The 25,385-nt window shown below is 44.4% G+C and overlaps 1 protein-coding gene across 2 annotated transcripts; it reads right to left on the reverse strand.

The window, feature by feature from the left end:
• Positions 1 to 7,119: 7,119 nt before the first annotated feature.
• Positions 7,120 to 11,698, reverse strand: LOC138599200 (cytochrome P450 2J2-like). 2 transcript variants are annotated; one of them, XM_069670703.1, is made up of 9 exons: positions 11,478 to 11,698; positions 10,632 to 10,794; positions 10,156 to 10,305; positions 9,835 to 9,995; positions 9,582 to 9,758; positions 8,711 to 8,852; positions 8,445 to 8,632; positions 8,127 to 8,268; positions 7,120 to 7,998 (listed from the first exon to the last, which is right to left on the reverse strand). In XM_069670703.1, exons 1-9 carry the CDS (start codon positions 11,658 to 11,660, stop codon positions 7,823 to 7,825), a joined length of 1,482 nt encoding a protein of 493 aa, XP_069526804.1. In that variant the 5' UTR covers positions 11,661 to 11,698; the 3' UTR covers positions 7,120 to 7,822. The 2 variants fall into 2 exon arrangements, with proteins under 2 accessions (XP_069526804.1, XP_069526805.1); XM_069670704.1 differs by having other exon boundaries at positions 10,632 to 10,727; positions 11,478 to 11,490.
• Positions 11,699 to 25,385: the final 13,687 nt, after the last annotated feature.

Raw genomic sequence — 25,385 nt, forward strand, 5'->3', positions numbered from 1 at the left:
GTACCTCTGCGTCGAGCTCATTGTCCGCCACTACAGTCAACAGTGTGCAACACGAGACAACGGAAGCTGTGAAATGGAAACGGATGCCAACAAACGACAGAACCCACAACATCACCAACACAAACTACACAAAAGAATAAACAGGAATGTGATCAACGTCAGGGGGAAAACTAGAGTCAGTTCGCAGGGCATGCGAATCATAGAGACCTTCGATTGCTTTTTGCGATCAAAACAGACCCACAACTTATTGTTGTCATAGAAACAAAAAATGTGTGCCGCGTTATCTCACCGGGTGCAGCGTTTTTTCTCTCACAGCACAAGTGCTTCGTCCCAGCTCTCTCCAGCCGCCCTGCCCCGCCTGTCTAATGTTCGCTAATGCTTGTGATGATTTGCTGGTGCGCTGTCATAATTTGCCAGTTGGCTATGAAGCACAATGCCGTCATGCAGTGTATTTATGTTAGAGCTAGTTGGCTAACCTTAGCATGCTCGCTAATAGGGCTGTGTTTAAAAAATAGATTTTTCCGATTTGAATCTATTCTCATTTGAATAACTAAATATCGATTCATAAATCCTGAGATTGATCTTTGAAAATATGTAAAAATGTGCCTGATCATTCACATTTCTGAGCGCTCCTGAACGCAGCACGACTCACAAATCGCACCCCCTCGAAACAGGGCAGTGAGGGAGACATGCTGGGATTTGTTTACTGCAGGTACTACAGAGACATCAGTGATCGCAGATGGACTCTTTTTATCGTGTGTGCGTCCATGAATATGTAAGTTAGTTTTGCACTGATGTTCATGTTACTCTCTGTTAGGGTTGGCTTTGGCGGTGAGTGTATTTTCGGCATGTTGTTATACAGTAAGTGTGGCTTTGTTATTCGTGCTGTGAGATCTGGTGGCCAAATCTTGTGCAAGTTGAACCCTAGTTTGTTTAATCAGAACCATGAGCTAGATGTACAGACTAAAAATCTGAACTGGAAAGTTCATATGCTGTCTAATTCATAACATTGTTAATATTGTGTTGACTGTTGTGTGTTGGTCATGTTAAATAAAAAGTACATGATGTAACTTCTTTGGGTAAACATGAAAGATTTTGATAATAAACCAGGTTAGAGGTGCACTGACATTGTAACTGAAATTTCCCTGTAAAACAAATCGATATCGAATCAAATCAAATCGGAAATCGAATCAAATCGGGACCCTGTGAATCGGAATCTAATCGAATTGAGAAATCCATATTGATACCCAGCCCTATGCGCTAACGTTATGACTACCAAAATACTATCTGAGTGTGTATGTCAGTTATCTAGCTTGACAAATAACTTAACCAGCTAAAATGACAAACCGTGTTGATCTTGTAAATTATGTAGCAGAACAAAGCAAATGTGTATAACTACTGATTGTTTTCTATTAGCCAATATCACTGCATTACCTGCCTAGGCTAAGGTTAGCCAGTCAGCTGTAAGCTGGCAACAAGCTACCGTTAGCTTGTCTGCTATTGCAGACGATTTGCCAGTTAGGCAACATAGTAAAACACAGTCGAGTAGAAAACATCAGCTATCTCACGCAGACTCCCGGGGCTGATCTGGGGTCCGTTTCAGAAAGCGGGTTTAGTGAAAACCCCGAGTTTGTTAACCCTGAAATGAGGGAAACCTCGGGTTTGCCGTTTCAGAAAGAGAGGTAACTTTAACTCTGAGTTGGTTACTATGATAACTGAGTCTGTGAACTTCACCTGGTCGCGAGCAGGTTTTCTACAGGACACTCAGAGTTTCGCTCTGTCTCCTCCCTCTAGAATATAAAACCCTCATTCATTTCCTCGTTCATGCAGCCCGTCTCACGCGCGTCTCTGTGCTGCTCTGACCGCTTTGCAAAAGTCTTTTATAATTATGATAAAAAAATCAAAAGACAAATCTGTGTCAGTCATCATTTTTAGATATTCCACCACCACTGCCGAGAGTGCTCAGATAAGACGCCGTAAGTTATTAGATTTTTCTTTTTTAAACTAACACATTCAGTTTAATCAACATGAATTATAATGTATGTGAAGTCAGCATCATGTTAGGGATAAAGCTGATGCACATTAAAACAGCCACTGAATGATATTAAATGTTAAATGTTTAATATTTAAAATATGATTGAAGTGCTTCCATGTATGTTTTTTTCTCCCGCTGCATTGCTCCTAAATTAATATAAATTTTAGCTTCCGGTCGTGATGAAGTATTAAATAAACAGACCAGTTCAAACTGACGCGTTCACTCGAGCCGCTTCTCTCTCGTTTGCAGCTGCAGCCGTGTTACTTTATTTTTCTAAAAACATGCTCGTATTTGCTGAACGTCCGCGTGAGGATTTCGAGCTCCCCTGGTGTGACGTAGGAGGACCTCTTTTTGTGTACCGTTGCCATGGTGAATCGTGGTGTCGGGGCTCCATTAATGCTGGCTTTTTACAGTCAGCGTGCACGCACTTAACTCCGGCTGAACCTACTCAGAGTTGATTGAACTAACTCTGATCAGCTGTTCTGGAACCGAAAACTCAGAGTTTCCTATCTCAGAGTAGATCAACTCCGAGTTCAGGGTTAGACTCAGTTTGTTGGACCTGCTTTGTGAAACGGACCCCTGGTAATTGAGTAATTTGACGTTTGGTTATGAAGCACAATGCCAGATCCATGCAGGGTGGTTATGTTAGAGCTTGTTGGCTAACCTTAGCATGCTTGCTAACATTATGACAACCAAAATACTATCCGAGTGTGTATGTCAGTGTTGTCAGTCTAGCTTGACAAATACTAACTGAGGTATTATGCTAACGGTGTTGATTTTGGACAACAATGATGCCAGTCAACATGATGCCAGTCATTTGACATATTTGGATAATTTGGATAACATTTGCTGCATCCAGTCATTGATTTGCTCTATACAGTTACAGTTTTTATTTTATTTATTTTATCTATTCTTATTTTTATATTGTATTGACTTGCTGTACTTTCTATTTGTCTATGTGCTGCTGCAACACCCGAATTTCCTTTTACAGAGACTTTACCTAAGTCAGTATTCAAGTGGATGTCATTTAATACCTTAATGAGTGCAGTCCAAGCGGCAACCTCCGGTGTTGAAAAATGAAGCCAATGTGCAAAAAACTGCAGTTCCTCGAGTGGCCACTTGAGGCTGGCTCCAGAAAACAAGAAATAACATTACAGCAGGTGGGAAAATGCCAATTTGGGCGGTGATTTTTTTTATAGCACACCCGTTTTAATTATATTAAGCCTTAAATCATAGGGGCCGGATCACTTGATTGACAGGTGGATCCTGCTGGCTGTCTGCTAGACGTCAACACAGACACAGACACTGAGCTTACCTTCACCTGTTTGTGTTGTTGGAGACTTTTGGGGATTTTTTCATTCAAAGTTTGGACAAATAATCTCTCTGTGGGATTTATGGAACTTTATGTCTGTGCAAGAAGTCTGAGCTCCAGCTTTAAGTGAGTTAAATGTTACTGTACTGAAATATTTTTAGCACTAAGTAGCAGGTATACTGTGCTCGCTTTAGCTGCTTGTTAGCCTGTGCAGTGTTTATTTATTTAATCGTCGGCCAGTAAACAGGAGTCAGAAGTTGTTGGCGTTTCCCCAGAGAGATTACAGCGGACCGTAGTGATGAAGAGACCGGTTCTTTTACGTTTCCCGTTATGTGTCGGCTCGCCGTTCTCTCACCGGCGAGCGAGCAGCGAGTCCGCTACTTCTTTAGTCTGATAACTAAACACCTGCAGTCAGTCACCGGCAGAATCTCCTCCTGGCAAAGTCAAACTAGCTCATTCATTATTTATACAGTCTATGGCTAATAACCGCTAGCTACACTGAGGAGCATATAGCCTAGCTTCATAGCCGTAGCTGGCTGAATCATGCGGCCCGCCCATAGAGCTCAGCCACAGGCTTCAGCTCGCTCGCTCTCTGCCTCCTTGCCTGCCTCTGGATTAGCCGGCTCTGGCATTTCCAATATGGTGACCCCCAGCGGCGGCGCAATTCAGGCTTCAAAACGCTTCTTCAGAAACCAATGGGTGACCTCACTGAGACCACGTCCATTATTTATACAGTCTATGGTGCAGACACAGGCCTGTGATGGCGACGAAATCCTCACTAAAAGTTATCAAAGGAATTGTTTTGAATTTAGAAATTGCAAAGTTGTGTGAACAACTTTTCCAATAAGTTAAAAATGACAGGTGGATGGAGGCCGATAGTTGTTCTGTACAGTCGCATGAAGATTGCTCTTTTTTAGAAGAGACTTGATGACTGCAGTTTTCAAAGGCTTTGGGAAAATGCCAGATTTCAGGGAGGTGTTAATTATTAGGTTTTTTTTACCAAGCTGCTCAATATAGTTTTAAGGAAGCTAGTGAGTAAAACATCAAGGCAGCAAGTGGATGAACTGAGGCCAGAGACGATCTCTAAACTGTGATCAGTACACCACTAGCAATGATTGAGACCAGAGGTCGACCGATTTATTGTTTTGGCCGATTCATCGGCCCTGATAGGACTTATTAGGGTTAGGGTTAGTATCTATCCTATACTATACTATCTATTAGGGATAGACCGATTATCGGCGCCGATATTCGGCATTTTGACGCATATCTTTTTTTTTATCCAACGGCCGATAAGAGATCAATTTAAAACAGGGTTATTTTGGCTCTGATGCAGCCGCGCCTCTCTGTCTGCAGTCACTACTCTGACTCCAGCATTGTCCCACCCACAGCACTGATTGGTTACACGCAGAGCCATGGGACGGGTAACAGCCAATCAGCAGTGAAAGCTGTGCATGCAGAGTGCTCACACACACGGCGGAGAGGAGAAAAAGTTCATTTCTTTGCAAATTTTATTTAACTTTGTTTTATTTACTTTATAAAACTTCAGGAAGTTATTTATTTATTTAAATTTTCAGTTAACTTTGTAAGAGATGCTGCTGACCCTGAGAACTCCCTGCACTTTTTGTTTGTTTAATAAACATATGCTTAAAGGCATTTAAACAAAGTTAAGTGTTGGAGTTTGTATTATTCAACATTTTGATGCCAATATATTCACTTTTACTGCAAATGAATATCGGCTCCAAATATCGGTTATCGGCTCCTTGACTACTAATAATCGATATCCATCGGTATCTGAAAAAACCATATCGGTCTATCTCTACTTTCTATAACTATCCTCATCGGCTGATCTGGCCTGATACACGCCACGGAAGAGCGCATCGCCGTGTAAAAAAATCCCTCCGTCCTTATAATCAAAGTCGAAGTGGCAAAAAACGGGTTTATTAAAAACTGGCGTTTGCATAAGGCTGCTGTAGGAGTAAAGCACGTCACAACGTCAACACAAACTGTTGTGAACAACAACGTGTAGGTAAAGAGCGAGAGACTGAAGCAGGGGCGATACATTCGCTTTTTATATAAGATTCTTATGGTAACTTCTTTGATGCTACTTGAGTTGTGTCTGCTGAATTAGTGATTTTGTTTTTTTCTCCCAAATATGCCAGAAAGCTTCCGTGATAATGATTTGTAACTTTAGTAAAATTCTTCTTTCAACGGTTTTATTAAACCAACAACTTAAAGAAAACAACTGCAGTATCATTTCATTTTAAAAATGATGAATATAGTGCAACTTCAATCATTCATGTACATTTTTAAGTAAATATTAAATATGTAAAAGTAAATGATAAAGTTTTAGGCAGGTGTGAAAAAATGCTGTAAACTAAGAATGCTTTCAAAAATGTAAGTGTTAATCTGTGGGGGCCATACCATCACTTCCAGGACTTCTTGTTCTTCTTCACGCTGAAGATACTTCTTAATGACACTGGCTGCATGTTTGGGGTCGTTGTCCTGCTGCAGAATACATTTGGGGCCAATCATACGCCTCCCTGATGGTATTACATGATGGATAAGTATCTGCCTGTATTTCTCAGCATTGAGGACACCATTAATCCTGACCAAATCTCAGACTCCATTTGCAGAAATGCAGCCCCAAACCTGCAAGGAACCTCCAGCATGCTTCACTGTTGCCTGCAGACACTCGTTATTGTAGCGCTCTCCAGCCCTTCGGCGAACAAACTGCCTTCTGCTGCAGCCAAATATTTGCTGCTGCCATTTCTCTGCAGCCCAGCACCTATGTTTTCGTGCATAGTTGAGTGGCTTGGCCTTGTTTCCATGTCGGAGGCTTTTTGGCTGCAGCTCTTCCATGAAGACCACTTGTGGCCAGCCTTCTCCAGACAGTAGATGGGTGTACCTGGGTCCCACTGGTTTCTGCCAGTTCTGAGCTGATGGCTCTGCTGGACATCTTCCCATTTGGAAGGGAAATAAGCTCGATGTGTTTTTCACCTGCTGCACTAAGTTTCCTCGGCCGACCACTGCGTCTACGATCCTCAACGTCGCCCGTTTCTTTGTGCTTCTTCCAAAGAGCTTGAACAGCACATCTTGAAACCCCAGTGTGCTTTGAAATCTTTGTCTGGCAGAGACCTTGCTGATGCAGTATAACTACCTTGTGTCTTGTTGCTGTGCTCAGTCTTGCCATGGTGTCTGACCTGTGACATGAAACTGTCTTCCACAGCCTCACCTTGGTAGCAGAGTTTGGCTGTTCCTCAGCCAGTTTTAAGCCTCCTACACAGCTGTTTCTGTTTCACTTAATGACTGTGTTTCAACCTACATGTGACACTGATGATCATTAGCACCTGTCTGGTATCATTGATTGATCATACACCTGACTATAATCCTAACCAAATATTGATTTGATTTAGATTTTCTTTTGTTCGCTCACTGATCATTTTGTTAATTGATAAAAAAATAAACAATTATTATTTATATTTTTTAAGGCATTCTTAGTTTACAGCATTTTTTCACACCTGCCTAAAACTTTTGCACAGTACTGTATATATTCATATACACTATTTGATAGCCTATTTAGTTGATGGCTATATTGAATTGATTTCCATTTTTCTTGTTTCTTACATTAGATGGCAGCTGGAGGAAACAGAGTTCCTGTACGGGACTATTTTGCTGAGATAGCCCCGGGAAAGGCACAATGTGGGCACAACAATTTGAGTTTGTTATTCATTTCCAGATATTCTTTACTAGTTAGTTTATTTATTTAGGTATTCATTACTCTTTGACATTCATGTTCTGTTCCAGATTTATGTTTTCCTTTTGTTATTTATTTGACATAGACCAGTTATGTGTACGGATATGTTATAAAGATAAAGATTTTTATTTACATCGGTTACATTTTTTTTTTTTCATGGGGTAAAGAGATATCGGCCAATTAATCAGCTATCGGCCTTTTCCTGCTACAAACTATCGTAATTATATCGGCCTTTAAAAATCCACTATTGGTCGACCTCTAATTGAGACTCAATACATGAAGTGACTCAGTCAGTCCGGATCCTGGTCTCAGTAGTCCAGATGCTGACCTTTTCAGTCTGAATCCTGGTCTGTATTTTCAAAGTGAATCTTTATTTTCAAATTTAGGTGGACTCGATATTTGGTCTTGAAACATTGAGAAAGTCAAGATGCCTTTAACTAAGAACATCATCATCATTCAAACATCAAAGTTTTTCATAGACACATTGATATTCCTCACTTTTTTATTCCTTCATTTTGGTGGTAGTCCTATCATTCGAACTAGTTATCAGTTGGCATAGATATTTGATCTGATGTCATTGTTTCACTAAAGACAATAAACAAAGACAATCCTCATGGCTCTTTTTCTACCATCTTTCATGCTGTCCGAGAGAAAACATGGAGATCGTGGTTGCTGTAAGCAGAACCTTTATATTTGACCGATTGAGAAACGTTGGAGAAAATCAGCGAGGCACAGCTTGCATCCTGAACTTGGCGGGGGAATTGGTGAAGCCCTGCACACCCTCCAAACTCGGCATTTCTCCAGGAATGGGAGTGAAGGTGAAGCGTTGGAGGAGAGATATAAAGAAAAGGAAAAGCTCCATTTTGGCCAGTTGTTCCCCTAAACACGCACGTTTACCTGAAGGGAAAACAGTTGACAGATTCTTTGGTTTGCTGAAAAGTTAACCCATCTCTTGTTAAATTAACTGCTATATGTTCGAAGAATTTCCTGTTAGCTCAATAGTATCGTTGAAATTTTATAGAAACCTGCTGAAAATGGCAAGAAGGCCTCTCTTCTGCGAAACTGTCCCTCTGAATCCAAGAAGTGTTCAGGGTTGAAGATATCTGGAGTCTCCCACTCGTTCTTATCGAACAGCACCGAGGCAAGGATTGTAGTGACCGCTGTGCCCTGAACAATGAGTCAATGAGGTTTTTAGCTGTGCATTCATTAATCATTGGTTTTCTTGTCATTAATACCAGGGTCAGTTTGCAGTAATGAGAAGTTTATTAGCTGTATATTAATCATGAACATATTTAACAGCTCATCATTAAATACAAGGGTCAGTCTGTTGTGAAGTCCTTTACCTTTGGAATGAGGTATCCTCCCAGTGTCGTGTCTTTACTGGCCATTTTGGGGAATCCCAACGGAACAATATTTGCAAACCTTTGGGTCTCATGGATGACAGCATCAGTAAAAGGCATGTTGGGTCTATCGGCGAGGGTGGGCTGACGAGACTGTCCAACCACTCGGTCGATCTCTGTCTGAACTTTCTCTGAGGGAGGAGGCAGTCAGGTTATTGATGATTATACACCTGAAATAGCTAACTGATAATGATCAATAAGGTACTGACCCTGTATCTCTGGGTAATTCATCATGTACACGAGGGCCCACCGTAAAGTGGTCGAAGTTGTTTCTGTACCAGCCTCAATCAGATCGAGAGTGCAAACCAGCAGGGTTTCGATGTTGAAGCCAGCCTGAGGATCCTCCTTTTTCTGTCAGTAGGAAACATTTTTATTTTATGACATCATACAAGGAAACTCGCTTTGATGGATGACTTTTTACATTAGACATAGATGAAACATATTTTGTCTATTTACTAAAGGAGCCAGCTCAATCAATAAATCAACCAGTCAATCCATTTTTATCTGTATAGCGGCACATCATGACAAAAGTTAGATGCAGCTCTGGACGGTACTCTTTGTTATATTACTGATGTGGTTCTGATCGGATCAGGACCCTCTTGTTTTTTTTGGAGCTTTTCAGGACACAACGGGAGTAGGAGACCCCAGTGTCAACCCAGACCATCCTCTGGGATTTAATATCTTATCTGGTCTGGGAACAGCCTTGAATCCCCTTGGAAGAGCTGGAAAATGTGACTGGGCAGATGGACCCCTGAACCAACTAACTTGGCCTGCTGCCACTGTATCCAGACCACAGAAGAGAAGACAATAGATGAATGGAACATATTTCACCTTAATCATTTTCTTTCTCTCAGGATAGTTTCAAAAATTAACTGGTACATTCACAGTTTAGAGTGTGTTTTCGTGAACCGTTAGTTCATCATTACTGCAACATCTTTTGTGTGTCAACATGAAGTTAGAGTGATTCTGTGATTTACGTGTTGAAATAGTTGGACATGGCAGGATTATTCAACAACTATACATATCTTTTAACTTTTTTATTAAAAGAAAAAAATCTTCAAGGGAACTTATGTATCTAACCTTCTCCATCTCTGCCAGGTAGACATCGATAAAGTCTCGAGGTTCTTCAGGGTTCCAATCCTCCTGGTGCTTCTCGACTTCCTTCTTCAGGAAATTCATGATCTCCCTGTAGTTTGCATGGACAGTCTGATGAGGTCCTGGCAGGTGTTTCATCATTCCAGGGAGCGCATCGTACAGCTGTTGATGGGTCAGAGTGTCAGATCAAGAACAAATAGCCCACTTTGTTTTGTCATCACAACAATAACTGAATTACCTGAATCCGAGCAGAGCCAGCGAGTATGATGGCATCGTTGTCCAACTCCAGAACCTTTCGAAAGCTTTGATCGCTGTATTCAAATCGATGTCCGAAGATCACAGAGGAGATGATGTTACTCACTGCGTTTGTTATGATGTAGTGAGGGTTGAATGGTCTTCCTGAAAATGTATAATTTATGGATAAATGGGGATAAATCATATTAGTATGTGAGCCAACTTAAAGGCATGGTTGGGATGTGAGGACAGTACATTGTTTGTATTTTGAATAGAAGTAGATAAGTCACATGACCATGAACAGATGAGTCTGTGATCTCCTTGCCTTGTTCGTCTTTGAAAGCTTCAGAGAGGAAGTTATTCTCCACATGGATGTAGTTTTCCAGCGACTTCTGGCCCTCTCCAAAGTAACGCAGGTGAGTGTTGGCAAACTTCCTCTGCTTCTTCCACAGGTAACCATTGCTTAAAGCTATGCCTGTATGCATTTTTATCAGGTTTACAAAGCAAACAGATTCTGCACTTCAGTTAAGAATGACAATTATTTTGGTTGTTTTATGAATTCTGTAACTGATGAGCATCTACGCTGAAAAGGAACTGTTCTTTTACTCTTTGTCTCAGCTGCTCTATCAGTGTAGATGCTGAAATGTCACAACACTATATTAAGCATTGACATTAAACTTGGCACAATGAGAGTTGGCTGAGTGATCTACGAGTTGTTTAATTTCTTTAATAAGTCAAAGGCTTTTTTCAACCTTGGAGAAAGATTTACAATCAAAGACATTCATGCTCTCACGTACTCACCAATCCCTTTGAAGATAACATGGAACAGTGGGACTATCGGTCGATCGACAAAGCTGTCAAGTTGGTTAATGAGGGCCTCTTTGATCATCTTGTATCCTGAAATAAACACTATTCTCTCACTTCCTCTCCTCAGACTGAACACTGAGCCGTACTCCTGAGAAAGCTGCATTAACAAACATATTTCAGCTCATATGTTTTTATATTCTTTAAATACATGACTTAAATAGCAAATAAGAAAAGGCAGTCTTTATCAAATTACATGTTTATAATGGTAGACAAAAAAGTAACACGTAACAGTGTATGACAAGCAAGTTTGCGATCACTGTATTGTTGGTCATAATACTCTTGTTTGAGTTTCAGGGTTGCAGTACTGCAACTGTTCCTCGATGTTGATGCAGTTTGTCGTGTTTTATTTATACCATTTCATGATTTGTGAGGCTGTTCTCGATGACCCACTAAAAAGAAATTACTAAGTATTTTAAAAGTCAGATTTTCAATTAAGAGCCTGATAAAAGTGCCCTTTATGACATTCCATTATTGACCTTAATTAAGCATCAGCCTTCTTTGCTACATATTTTATTTATTTATATATATTTTATTTATATTTTATTTACTTTTCAACTCCTGTAGAGCAGCATACCCAAGATATTTGAGTTAAGATCATGAATTATGTACTTATATCTAATTGGCATTTGATGAGAAAAATGCAATCTTATTAAGTTTTAGTGCATTTATATTATTTTTCGTCCCCATGTTGGTAAAGTAACTTTCTTTAAACCAGATTGCCACTTGGTTAATAATGATTTACTCTATTCTTGTGAAAGATACATATTAAGTAGACCTCACCTTCTCCATTGCTTTGTAGTCAACTCCAGTGAAAACATTTCCTAGAAAAGGCACAGCCAGAGGTCCTGGTGGAAAACTGTGTGGCTTCCAGTTTCTAACTACATCAGCCAGAAGTAAAACAACGAAACTGAAAAGCAGCCATCCAGAAAAGTCCATACACTCAAAAAGTGCTTGAAAAATCATGATGAAGGTCTTTCTAATAGCTCTCTGTAAAATCCCTGTTGCTCCTGCAGATAGGAATGTTGGTGTGTGTCACATTATCTGAGTGCAAGAGTCCCACAAAGGAAAAGTTATATAACGCATGACCTCACACGACCTCATAGTGAAAAACAAGTCTGTAGTTTGAACTCTTCCTGCTGCTGGCTTGATGCCTGTGCTGTGGATGAAATGGATTCAAATATCCGTTTCTACAATTTTAATCCAAATAACCTACCAGTATGCAACAATTTAATCATATCATAGTATCATTATATTTATCAAACGCAGGCTACACTTGACCCAGTTTCAGGTTGAGCCAATAAATAACTCAGCAAGTCTTATTATCTGTATTAAAGGTAGAACTAACATTTCATCTCCACTTCAGGATTTTACTTCATATTTGTGGATTCTTATTAACATAAGAAATTCAAGAAAACATGAAAAAGGAAAAAGTAATCATCTGGGGTTTTCTGACGGTCAGGTGCTTCCCTAGGTGAGGTTAAGGGACGTTTGCCACCAATGAACCCCTTTGGACTGAGATTTGGAGTGGAATAACTTTGGATGGGAGGGGCGCATGGACTTTAAACCTGAACGCACCCCCCCGTTTCGAGGTAGGAGCTTTCCAGCGGTGCCCTCTGTCTGCCCGTGCGACCTTCCCTCGCGGAGATGAGGAGGTCGGCTACGGCGGGGATCACATGTGCGCCGGCCCGTAGCGGCCTCTCACAGCCGAATCCTAAGTGTCAGCAGTAGCAGTAGGTTAAGGGACGTTTGCCACCAATGAACCCCTTTGGACTGTGAGATTTGGAGTGGAATAACTTCGGATGGGAGGGGCGCATGGACTTGAAACCTGAACGCACCCCCCCCGTTTCGAGGTACGAGCTTTCCAGCGGTGCCCTCCGCCTGTCTGTGCGACCTTTCCCCCTCCCGAGACACGCCTCCCTTTGGGGCCCCGGGGGGGGCGCAGGTGGGGAAGGCAGGCCGGCAGGGGGGCGAGGCAGGTGTCAGCGCGCTCAGCTCGGTGGAATTAGGGGGGGCCGGTGGCGTCTGCAAGCGGGTGGCACCTACGGGCTGCGAGTTAGGGGCCCCCAAAGTCCCCCCATAGACAATGAATGGAGCGGCTGAGAGAGGTGGGGATTTGACGGAGTGTTTGTCTGGGAAATGTTCTCCCAGGCCAGAGGACGTCCGGAAGCAGTCAGGGGACCTCTCTGCAGGGGAATGACAAGAAAATAGTGTCATGCAGCATCGCCCTATCAGCATTCTGTGTCTTGTGTAGCACTTTGCCAAATGTGTAGAACATATCCAGCAGGGTGCAGGTATGAATTTGTATTGTAATTGTTCTTCTCAGTACTGTCAGGTCCTGTCACCCTTTATCTCTCTACAGACCCTAAGTTTTTTCTTTTGCAGTTGTGTGACCTTAAGAGCGTCAGATAAATCATGGGACAGTGACATAATATTTATTGTACATATGGACTGTCACTCACAAGGTCCCTTCCTTCAATTACCTCGTGCTCTTGCCACATCTCTTTGTCAGAGGCAGGCTAAGGTCAAAGGTCAAGTGGGAACAAGACTACCTGTAGGTCCGGTTTCCGGGTCCAGATCCAGCTGCAGGGTCAGACAGGAGGCCGGTGGAGAGGAGGGAGGGAGGGGGAGACAGCCGTGGACAGAGGACATCCGTAGCAGCAAAGAGACCCTCTGCAAGAGAATGACAAAAGAGTGGCATGCAGCATCGCCCTATCAGCATTCTGTGTCTTGTGTAGCACTTTGCCAAATGTGTAGCACATATCCAGCAGGGTGCAGGCTGTTTTCGGCGAATATCTTTTGACAGGGGGGTGCCAGAGGGAGGAGACCAAGAGCTAACCTGCCTCGACGGTCATTTGTCTCCATCTAGTGTCCAAAATAATCCATAACATCCAGCAATCATTAAACTCACAGCTATAGCCCAGTTAAAAAAAGCATAACTTGATTTTACATGTGCCGAATGTTGTGTTTTTTAAGAAATCATCGTAGCCCAAGACTACCTGTGGGGTGCGGTTCCGGGTCCAGATCCAGCTGCAGGGTCAGACAGGAGGCCGGGGAGACGAGGGAGACGAGGGAGGGAGAGAGGGCGGGGGGCAGCCGAGGCCAGAGGACGTCCGGAAGCAGTCAGGGGACCTCTCTGCAAGGGAATGACAAGAAAAGAGTGTCATGCTGCATCGCCCTATCAGCATTCTGTGTCTTGTGTAGCACTTTGCCAAATGTGTAGAACATATCCAGCAGGGTGCAGGTATGAATTTGTCTTGTAATTGTTTTCAAGGCGAGTATGAATTTGTGTTGTAATTGTTTTTAAGGCGAGTATGAATTTGTGTTGTAATTGTTTTAAAGATAATAATGAATTCTTTGTTAGGTTTAATTAAATGTCAATCATTAGGGTGAGGGGACGTTTGCCACCAATGAACCCCTTTGGACTGCGAGAATTGGAGTGGAATAACTTTGGATGGGAGGGGCGCATGGACTTGAAACCTGAACGCACCCCCCCGTTTCGGGCTACGAGCTTTCCAGCGGTGCCCTCCGTCTGCCCGTGCGACCTTCCCTCGCGGAGATGAGGAGGTCGGCTACGGCGGGGATCACATGTGCGCCGGCCCGTAGCGGCCTCTCAGGGTTAGGTTTGGGACCAAGGTTTTAATGTTATACAACATTAAATGGGCTCAAGATGGCAAAATGGCTCAAAATGGCTCAAGTTGTTCCTTTTTGTACTTTTTCATTGTAATATTTATATGCCCTGTGTCCCTTTGTCTTTAAAGTCTAAAATGAATTAAAAAATAAATAAATTATGTTTTAGATAATTAAAAAATAATTTAAATGAATAAAACAGGAAGTAAAAAGTACACCAACTCCCTATAAAATTAAAAGTACCGTTGTATAATGAAATAAATTAATAATAAATAGGTTTAATATGGTTGTTTTAAACAGACAGGCAATCGGATGGATGATGAGTAATGTTTCGAGCATGCCCCGGTGGGGGCCGGTTCCCTTGAGAGTACGGAGACAAACAGTAAGAAAAAAATGGTTAATATACAGAAAATTATATTTGATTATAAAGAAAAAACAGAAATTAATGGACTTAAAAGTACAGATTAGAGGTAAGGTTAAGGGTTAGGTTCGGAACAACGGATCCTGCTTTCTAGAGCTGTCAGTTTTAACTGACTTGTGCTTCTAAAAAAGACAGGGAATGCATAGGCCATCTGTGGATTCCCTGATTCAAACCTCACTCTGATACTCGGCAGGTCGGGCTGAGAAAGCATGTCAAATTTATTTAATGTTCAGTCCAGTGGGATATCTGGTGTCGAGTTGACGAATCCAGTATCTCTCTGTCTGCTGCCGTTGTGCAGCTGTCCAATTAATGTTGTGTTCGAGTCCGCTCACTTCTAGTGATTGAAGGCCGTGTTCCAGAAAATGTGGGACTAATTTAGTGTGCATTTCTTTCTGGTTCTTAATGTTATATCTGTGTTGTGCCAGTCGGATTCGGATGGAATTCCCTGTTTCTCCTATGTACTGGCTCCCGCATTTGTTGCATGTGATGATGTACACGCAGTTTCTTGTGTCCAGATTGATTTTCTGGAGGATGGGAAATACCTGTTTGGTTCCCCTGTTCTTTACAGATTTTTTCTCTTTAAAGAACTGCGGTTTGTTTTTGTGTGGTTGTCCCGGTTTTGGTTTTAGTTTACTTTTGACTAAGATGTCCTGTAAGTTTTTGTTTTTCCTATATGCTGATATGATCCTAAATTCCTGCATCACAGAATTGTTCCTTTGAGTGTCTTCAAAGTTCCTTTTGATTCTGTTGTTAATGTGGATACTTAGGCTCGAGTAAGTTGTTATCAGGGGGATGGGAGTTTTGAGGTTCTTCTCCTTTGTTTCCAGAAACGACTTTCGGATTTTCCTCAGGAAGCTCCGGGCGTAGCCTCTTTTCCTCAACGACCCATATAGAGTCTGAGTGGCCTTTTCAAATTCCGTGGACTGGCTGCAGATTCTGTGGAATCTTAAGAGTTGGGATTTAACAAGTCCTCTGAATGTGTGTTTTGGGTGGAAGCTGTTTTTGTGTAGTAATGAATGTGTGTCAGTATCTTTGAAATAAACCTTTGTGTCTAATGTGTTAGTGCGGTTAAAATCAGGGCCTTTGTATGTGGTGGTGTCTAAGAAATTAATTGAGGAGTTATGTGTGGTGTGTTTAACTTTGATCGATGTGTGGTGCGTGTTTAAGATGTTCATGAAGTCTAAAAATGTGTCTGTGCCGTGTGTCCATGTGCCCCAGATGTCATCTAAATATCTAAAGTAGTGTGTGGGTTTGTGTGTGCATTTCTCGAAGACTGTTTCTTCCCAGTCAGCCATGTAAATGTCCGCATAGGCTGGTGCGAATTTCTTGCCCATTGCTGTCCCTTTGATTTGGAGGTAAAATTCCTGGTTGAATTCAAAGTCGTTTTTCGTCAGGTTGATGAACAGGAGTTCCAGGATTTCTGCATCCGGTCTGTCTTTGTCCGGGTATTTGTTGAACCATTTCCTAACTGCTTTTAGTCCCTCTGTTGTTTCTATGTTGGTGTATAGGCTGTCTACATCTATACTGAATAAAAACGCAGACTGTGGGACGGTGATGCCTCTGATTTTGGCTACAAAATCATAGGTGTCCTTTATGTAGCTAGGATGGCGGTTCGACAGAGGATTTAGAAAGAAATCTATGTATTCTGCCGTCCTGTAGGATTCACTGTTGCAGTCAGAGACAATCGGCCTTCCTGATGGAATCTCATACGGTTTAGGCCATGTGTCTTGTGCTTTGTGAATCTTGGGTAGTAGGTAGAATATCCTGGCTCTGGGTGCTTCTTTTCCCTTTAGGTAGCTGCTCTGTTTCGTATTTATGTATTTTTTGTCCAACAGCGTATCTATGATTTTATTTATGTCCTCCACCGTTTTTAGGTAAGTGGGTTCCTGTAGTTTCCTGTAGTGTTCCTGGTTGTTGAGCTGTCTCTCAGCCTCCCAGATGTACTGTTCTCTGTCCATGATCACTATAGCGCTTCCCTTGTCTGCTGGTTTAATGACTATGTTTCTGTTTTTGGCTAGGTTCCTGAGGGCTGTTACCTCCTCCTGCGTTAGGTTACAGTGATCTCTATGTTGTTCTGGCAGTACGTCTAGTGCTTCCCTGTCTAGGGTGATCAAGTCGGTGATTTCCTGGGCAATTTGTCCCCCTCTAGGCTCCCATTTGGATGTGGGCATGAAGGGTATCCTGTCCTTTTTTCTCTTGTTTTGGAAAAAGGCTGCCAGTTTTAGTTTCCTGTGGTATATTCCTATGTCCTGTCTTAGGTTATTCCTCTGTTGTTTGTGGATATCTAGCGTGGGGATGAAGGAAAGTCCTTTTTCCAGTAGTTTTATTTGGGGCTCTGTCGGTTGAAAGTTGTTGGCCAGGAGTACTATGTTCTTGCTCCCCTCCTCAGTTTGTAGGCTTGTGGGGATGTCTAGTTTAAATGCGTCATCCAGTGTTGCAGCATCTTTTCTGCTGTTTCTGTGGTCCAGTGGACGTTGTCCCTTGCTGTTTTAAAGTCCTGTTTCCGCAGTTTTGGGATGTGATTCGTATTCTCCATGATGTACTTATTCAGTGTATCCAGGTTCCTCTGTTGTTCCGGGGGTAGTGTGTCCGAGTAGTTGATCACCGGGATGTAGATTTCTGCGTCCGGGAATGCAAGTTTGGATGCTCTGCGAGCCTTCTGCACCTGCTTTATTGTTGTTTCCTTTGGTTTGTTTTCCCTGTTATTGATCCCGAAAGAGAGCACTACTTTCTTCACCGTGGTGTTGTCCCTGTGTGCTTGTAGCAGCGGTTCCACGTGGGAGAATTTAGCGCCCGGATAGCTGTCAATCTGGACATCCTCGTTCGTGTGTGGTGGGATGTTAGCCAGATTCGAGTCACCGATGATGAGACAACTTTTCCGGGTTTTCAGGGACCAATCCAGGTTTTTCCTACTGGTGTTTGGGTGGCGTGTTGGTCTGTAAGTTGTTTTGGGAGTCTCGGTAGAGACTAGTGTCCGTTGTACAGTTACTACGGGGAAGATGTGCGCCCTGGGAGGAGTGGGGGAGGAGGGAGAGGAGGCTGGAGAAGCCGGTGCAGTGGAGAGGTCAGGAAACGGGATGGAGAGAGAGGGTGAAAGTTGATTCAAGTTAGGGTTAGTGTCCGGGGAAAGATTAGGGGACAAGGCAGCAGGAGACGGGAGCGAGGGAGAGGATGGAGGTGGGTTAGGGTTAGAGTCAGGGGAAGGATTAGGAGACGAGGCAGCAGGAGCCGGGGTAGAGAGAGAAGATGGAATTTGGTTAGGGTTAGAGTTAGGGTCGAGGGAAAGGTTAATAGATAAGGCAGGAGGGTTCAGGTCAGGCATGCAGGGTGAAAGGTTAAGATTAGGCACAGATGAGTGAGAGGTGTGGGTAGAGAGGAGGGAAGCAGAAAATGGAGAGTGAGAAGGGAGGAGAGAAGCATCCAAGTTAGATGCTGGGGAGATGAGGGAGGCAGGCGCACAGGATGCAGAGGCAGTGGGGGAGGCATGCAGGCGGGATCTCGGTCTAGGTGTTGGAGTGACCGAGTGGGTAGAGAGCTGCAGGGAAGAAGGTGCAAGTGGTGAGCCTGCCGGGGAAATCTCAGACGGCTGGAAGGCCGGAGGGGGAGTCGCGGCTGGTTCTGCGTTGCTCCTCTTTTTATTCTCAGGGTTAGGGTTAGGGTTAGGGTTTAGGGTTTAGGGTTAGGGGTAGGGGTAGGGGTAGGGTTAGGGTTAGGGGTTAGGGTTAGGTTCTGGGATGGATTAATACTTGTTTTTCCTCTATGGGATTCAGGTGGGTTAGGGTTAGGGTTAGGGTTAGGGTAAGGGTAAGGGTAAGGGTTAGGGTTAGGGTTAGGGGTTAGGGTTAGGGTTAGGGTTAGGGTTGGGTTAGGGTTAGGGTTAGGGTTAGGGTTAGGGTTGGGTTAGGGTTAGGGTTAGGGTTAGGTTCGGTGTTGGACTTATTCTTATTTTACCCTTTCGGTCTTAGGTGCGCGGGCCTGGGGGTGTGCCGAAGGTCGAGCCCCCCCACCTGGAAACTGAAATGCAGGTAGGTGAGATCTGATGTTAGACTTTACAGGTAGGTTATGGCAGGTAAGTGAATAATTATACATTAATGGCTGTAAAAGATGTACATGAAACCAGAGTCCAGTGTTGTGGTTTAAATTTTATTGCAGATGTTTAACAGTTTTGTTTTCGTAGACCCCCCTGGGCGAGGGGAGAGAAGGAGGGAGAAATCAAGTTATTGTTTTTTTCAAGTGAAATTTAAATGTCGAATCTGTAACCAGTACCTCTCTGCTCTCCTCCTTGTGGTCTCCAGGGGGAGCTGCCGGCCTCCGTCCTACTAACTGTATTTCTGATATTTGTTAGTGAGGGGTTCAGTGGAGGTTCCAGAGTACGTCACTTTGACTTTCTGTGAGAGCCCACTCATCATTACCTTACTCACAGTGTGTGATTGGTTGATCTTCTGTTTGTGAAGGTTTGCAGGTGAGGTGGGCTCAAAAAATAAGGACCCCCTAGGGACTGAATCGGGGAGACCGGGGTGTCGAATACTGATGTTCGTGGTTGTCGGTGGTGAAACTGGGCCTCTTTCGGTGTTTTCTTGTTTCCTGTAGGCCGACAGCTCCCGGTGGATGTTGTTATGTTCTGTGGGGGGGACCTGCAGACACAGGGGACGTGAGAGATGGAATGGAAGGGTTGAATAAATGCACCTTTCTGTGGGGAGGAGCCAGAAAACGAGCTGGGGGGAGACGATGTTGGTCGAGGGTGTCGTTTCTCCGCCTCTGCCCGAGCTGTCTGGGGGGGTGAGATGCTTCTTTGCATGGGTGGGTTTGATGTTTGAGTGGCTCTGTGGGCCCGTTTAGGCTTCACTGAGGACTCCGGGCTAGGAGTAATGTTAGAGGTTATTGGTGTTTGAAATGATATTGTTGGTCCCGGATACTGGGGGTTACCTGCATCACCCCCTGCTTCGGGCAGGGCGGGCGGTTGTCCCCCCTCGCTCGAGTCCGACTCCTCCCAATACTGCTCCTCTGGGGGATTGTCCAATTCTCCATGCTCTGTGGATTGGGGGAGATGGGGACCAGGGGGGAGAGAAAAGTGCTGGGGAGAGACATGGAGAGGGGGAGAGGGGGGAGGGGAGGGAGTGGAGGGAGTGGGAGGGGATGAAGGAGGGGGTGAAAGTGACTGCTGCTCTGTGAGACAAAATATATGTTCATGTGCGGTGGTGAAGGCCTGAGGGTGTAGCCTAGCCCCGTAGCGTCGGTTAGCCCAACCTTTTGCTACCTCCAGGGCTAGGTTTTCCCCCCAGACCTCAGTGAATGTGGGAATGATGTTTTGATAGTGGTCCAGTAATAGATATATGTTAGAGTACAACCATTTCAGTGTGTTTCCATGAATAGAAGCTCTGATTGTTGCGTTTGGTGATGATGGTTTAATGAACTGACTAAGTTTTGTGACCTGTCTCATCATGCCTGTGGGAAAGTGACCTGTAGCTATTGCATCTTTGATGATGTGGGAATGATGAACTGCCTGAATAAGCTTAAAATATTGCTTAGCTGTTGTGCGTGTAAAGTCGTCAAGTGGCTGTCTGGGTGGTGAGTGACTGAAAAAGTGCCTGTCTCTGTGTTTCTGTCTGGTGGGTGCATGTATATGCCTTGTAGTGTGGTGTTGGGTGCTAATGTCTGTTGTGTGGTGTATTCTGGACCCTTCATCCCTCCTCTGCCCCTGACTGCGCTGGTGCCCTGTCCCTGTCACCATAAAACCATTGTGTGCACCCACCTGAGTATCCTGCGTCGACTGGTCTTGAATGTGGAGCCGATGTTGAGGCCTGTAGTCTCTGGCTGTCCTCTTTCCATGCTGAATGGCGGCCATTTTGGTCCTGTTGAGGAGACTTAGAGATTCCAGGCAGGTGAATAAAGTTCACTTTTTTGTGGACGGTTCAGGATGTTTAGGTCTCCCCCGGCTGGGGGGAAGGTTAGGAGTCCTCAGGGGGTGCCGCTCTGGTTATACTAAAACTTAACTTTTAATGATCTTAGATTAAAATAATGGTGAGGGATAAAAACAGTGCCCGTATTTTTTCATTTTTTAACAATATAATTTAAAAAGAAAAGACAGGGTGTCTCGCTCCAGCGCAGACAGGAGTCCCTGACGTTTCGCAGCAGGTGCTGCTTCCTCAGAGGGGAGTCGAGGAGAGATGAAGTCTGGAGGAGAGAGGCTCACTTAAAATGGTAGATTTTCCCTCCAGTTCAGGCCTCCCCCCTCCAGATTGGTCCAGAAGAGTGGGTGTGGTCCTGTAAAAGAAATGTGCCTATCCTAAGTGAGGGGTAACAGGTGGGGGCAGGTGGGGGAGGGGAATAGTGTTCTTCTGGTGGCTCATTGGTAGAGCTGTGGTTGAGGGGCTGGGAGATTGTCCAGGTTGCAGGATGCTGTTTTGTCCAGCAGATGGTGGCAAAGTTGATGACCATAGGGTTTATTGTGTGTGATCTGAGGAGAGCAGAGAGGAGCCAAACTGTGGCATGACTGAGGTTCAGATGAGGGCCCAGGGGGGATATTTTCCATCCAGATTGGGGCCCAGAGAGGGGAGAGGTTAAGGTTAGGGTCCAGGGGAGGGGAAAGGTTAAGGTTAGAGACCAGGAGGGGGACAGGTTAAGGTTAGGGATCATATGGGGAAAGGTTAAGTTTAGGAAACAATAAATCAAGTTAAATAAATGGCAATAAAAGTAATGTTAACCTAAAAAGTGATAATAATAATCCTAAAGATAATAATAATAATAATAATAATAATAATGATAATGGGGATGAAACAATAATAAAGACTGATAATAATAATCCTGACAGTATGCGATGACCTTGGCGTGATAATTAATCTTTCCTGTTGTGTTGCAGGTGGGGGGGGGCCGAGATCAGCACACACCCGGCTCTGGCAAGGTTAGGTTCGGTGTTGGACTTATTCTTATTTTACCCTTTCGGTCTTAGGTGCGCGGGCCTGGGGGTGTGCCGAAGGTCGAGCCCCCCCACCTGGAAACTGAAATGCAGGTAGGTGAGATCTGATGTTAGACTTTACAGGTAGGTTATGGCAGGTAAGTGAATAATTATATATTAATGGCTGTAAAAGATGTACATGAAACCAGAGTCCAGTGTTGTGGTTTAAATTTTATTGCAGATGTTTAACAGTTTTGTTTTCGTAGACCCCCCTGGGCGAGGGGAGAGAAGGAGGGAGAAATCAAGTTATTGTTTTTTTCAAGTGAAATTTAAATGTCGAATCTGTAACCAGTACCTCTCTGCTCTCCTCCTTGTGGTCTCCAGGGGGAGCTGCCGGCCTCCGTCCTACTAACTGTATTTCTGATATTTGTTAGTGAGGGGTTCAGTGGAGGTTCCAGAGTACGTCACTTTGACTTTCTGTGAGAGCCCACTCATCATTACCTTACTCACAGTGTGTGATTGGTTGATCTTCTGTTTGTGAAGGTTTGCAGGTGAGGTGGGCTCAAAAAATAAGGACCCCCTAGGGACTGAATCGGGGAGACCGGGGTGTCGAATACTGATGTTCGTGGTTGTCGGTGGTGAAACTGGGCCTCTTTCGGTGTTTTCTTGTTTCCTGTAGGCCGACAGCTCCCGGTGGATGTTGTTATGTTCTGTGGGGGGGACCTGCAGACACAGGGGACGTGAGAGATGGAATGGAAGGGTTGAATAAATGCACCTTTCTGTGGGGAGGAGCCAGAAAACGAGCTGGGGGGAGACGATGTTGGTCGAGGGTGTCGTTTCTCCGCCTCTGCCCGAGCTGTCTGGGGGGGTGAGATGCTTCTTTGCATGGGTGGGTTTGATGTTTGAGTGGCTCTGTGGGCCCGTTTAGGCTTCACTGAGGACTCCGGGCTAGGAGTAATGTTAGAGGTTATTGGTGTTTGAAATGATATTGTTGGTCCCGGATACTGGGGGTTACCTGCATCACCCCCTGCTTCGGGCAGGGCGGGCGGTTGTCCCCCCTCGCTCGAGTCCGACTCCTCCCAATACTGCTCCTCTGGGGGATTGTCCAATTCTCCATGCTCTGTGGATTGGGGGAGATGGGGACCAGGGGGGAGAGAAAAGTGCTGGGGAGAGACATGGAGAGGGGGAGAGGGGGGAGGGGAGGGAGTGGAGGGAGTGGGAGGGGATGAAGGAGGGGGTGAAAGTGACTGCTGCTCTGTGAGACAAAATATATGTTCATGTGCGGTGGTGAAGGCCTGAGGGTGTAGCCTAGCCCCGTAGCGTCGGTTAGCCCAACCTTTTGCTACCTCCAGGGCTAGGTTTTCCCCCCAGACCTCAGTGAATGTGGGAATGATGTTTTGATAGTGGTCCAGTAATAGATATATGTTAGAGTACAACCATTTCAGTGTGTTTCCATGAATAGAAGCTCTGATTGTTGCGTTTGGTGATGATGGTTTAATGAACTGACTAAGTTTTGTGACCTGTCTCATCATGCCTGTGGGAAAGTGACCTGTAGCTATTGCATCTTTGATGATGTGGGAATGATGAACTGCCTGAATAAGCTTAAAATATTGCTTAGCTGTTGTGCGTGTAAAGTCGTCAAGTGGCTGTCTGGGTGGTGAGTGACTGAAAAAGTGCCTGTCTCTGTGTTTCTGTCTGGTGGGTGCATGTATATGCCTTGTAGTGTGGTGTTGGGTGCTAATGTCTGTTGTGTGGTGTATTCTGGACCCTTCATCCCTCCTCTGCCCCTGACTGCGCTGGTGCCCTGTCCCTGTCACCATAAAACCATTGTGTGCACCCACCTGAGTATCCTGCGTCGACTGGTCTTGAATGTGGAGCCGATGTTGAGGCCTGTAGTCTCTGGCTGTCCTCTTTCCATGCTGAATGGCGGCCATTTTGGTCCTGTTGAGGAGACTTAGAGATTCCAGGCAGGTGAATAAAGTTCACTTTTTTGTGGACGGTTCAGGATGTTTAGGTCTCCCCCGGCTGGGGGGAAGGTTAGGAGTCCTCAGGGGGTGCCGCTCTGGTTATACTAAAACTTAACTTTTAATGATCTTAGATTAAAATAATGGTGAGGGATAAAAACAGTGCCCGTATTTTTTCATTTTTTAACAATATAATTTAAAAAGAAAAGACAGGGTGTCTCGCTCCAGCGCAGACAGGAGTCCCTGACGTTTCGCAGCAGGTGCTGCTTCCTCAGAGGGGAGTCGAGGAGAGATGAAGTCTGGAGGAGAGAGGCTCACTTAAAATGGTAGATTTTCCCTCCAGTTCAGGCCTCCCCCCTCCAGATTGGTCCAGAAGAGTGGGTGTGGTCCTGTAAAAGAAATGTGCCTATCCTAAGTGAGGGGTAACAGGTGGGGGCAGGTGGGGGAGGGGAATAGTGTTCTTCTGGTGGCTCATTGGTAGAGCTGTGGTTGAGGGGCTGGGAGATTGTCCAGGTTGCAGGATGCTGTTTTGTCCAGCAGATGGTGGCAAAGTTGATGACCATAGGGTTTATTGTGTGTGATCTGAGGAGAGCAGAGAGGAGCCAAACTGTGGCATGACTGAGGTTCAGATGAGGGCCCAGGGGGGATATTTTCCATCCAGATTGGGGCCCAGAGAGGGGAGAGGTTAAGGTTAGGGTCCAGGGGAGGGGAAAGGTTAAGGTTAGAGACCAGGAGGGGGACAGGTTAAGGTTAGGGATCATATGGGGAAAGGTTAAGTTTAGGAAACAATAAATCAAGTTAAATAAATGGCAATAAAAGTAATGTTAACCTAAAAAGTGATAATAATAATCCTAAAGATAATAATAATAATAATAATAATAATAATGATAATGGGGATGAAACAATAATAAAGACTGATAATAATAATCCTGACAGTATGCGATGACCTTGGCGTGATAATTAATCTTTCCTGTTGTGTTGCAGGTGGGGGGGGGCCGAGATCAGCACACACCCGGCTCTGGCAAGGTTAGGTTCGGTGTTGGACTTATTCTTATTTTACCCTTTCGGTCTTAGGTGCGCGGGCCTGGGGGTGTGCCGAAGGTCGAGCCCCCCCACCTGGAAACTGAAATGCAGGTAGGTGAGATCTGATGTTAGACTTTACAGGTAGGTTATGGCAGGTAAGTGAATAATTATACATTAATGGCTGTAAAAGATGTACATGAAACCAGAGTCCAGTGTTGTGGTTTAAATTTTATTGCAGATGTTTAACAGTTTTGTTTTCGTAGACCCCCCTGGGCGAGGGGAGAGAAGGAGGGAGAAATCAAGTTATTGTTTTTTTCAAGTGAAATTTAAATGTCGAATCTGTAACCAGTACCTCTCTGCTCTCCTCCTTGTGGTCTCCAGGGGGAGCTGCCGGCCTCCGTCCTACTAACTGTATTTCTGATATTTGTTAGTGAGGGGTTCAGTGGAGGTTCCAGAGTACGTCACTTTGACTTTCTGTGAGAGCCCACTCATCATTACCTTACTCACAGTGTGTGATTGGTTGATCTTCTGTTTGTGAAGGTTTGCAGGTGAGGTGGGCTCAAAAAATAAGGACCCCCTAGGGACTGAATCGGGGAGACCGGGGTGTCGAATACTGATGTTCGTGGTTGTCGGTGGTGAAACTGGGCCTCTTTCGGTGTTTTCTTGTTTCCTGTAGGCCGACAGCTCCCGGTGGATGTTGTTATGTTCTGTGGGGGGGACCTGCAGACACAGGGGACGTGAGAGATGGAATGGAAGGG

This window comes from Semicossyphus pulcher, unplaced genomic scaffold (assembly GCF_022749685.1).
Source record: "Semicossyphus pulcher isolate SPU_LCO1_2020_fin unplaced genomic scaffold, fSemPul1.0.p SCAF_20, whole genome shotgun sequence".
NCBI lineage: Eukaryota > Metazoa > Chordata > Actinopteri > Labriformes > Labridae > Semicossyphus > Semicossyphus pulcher.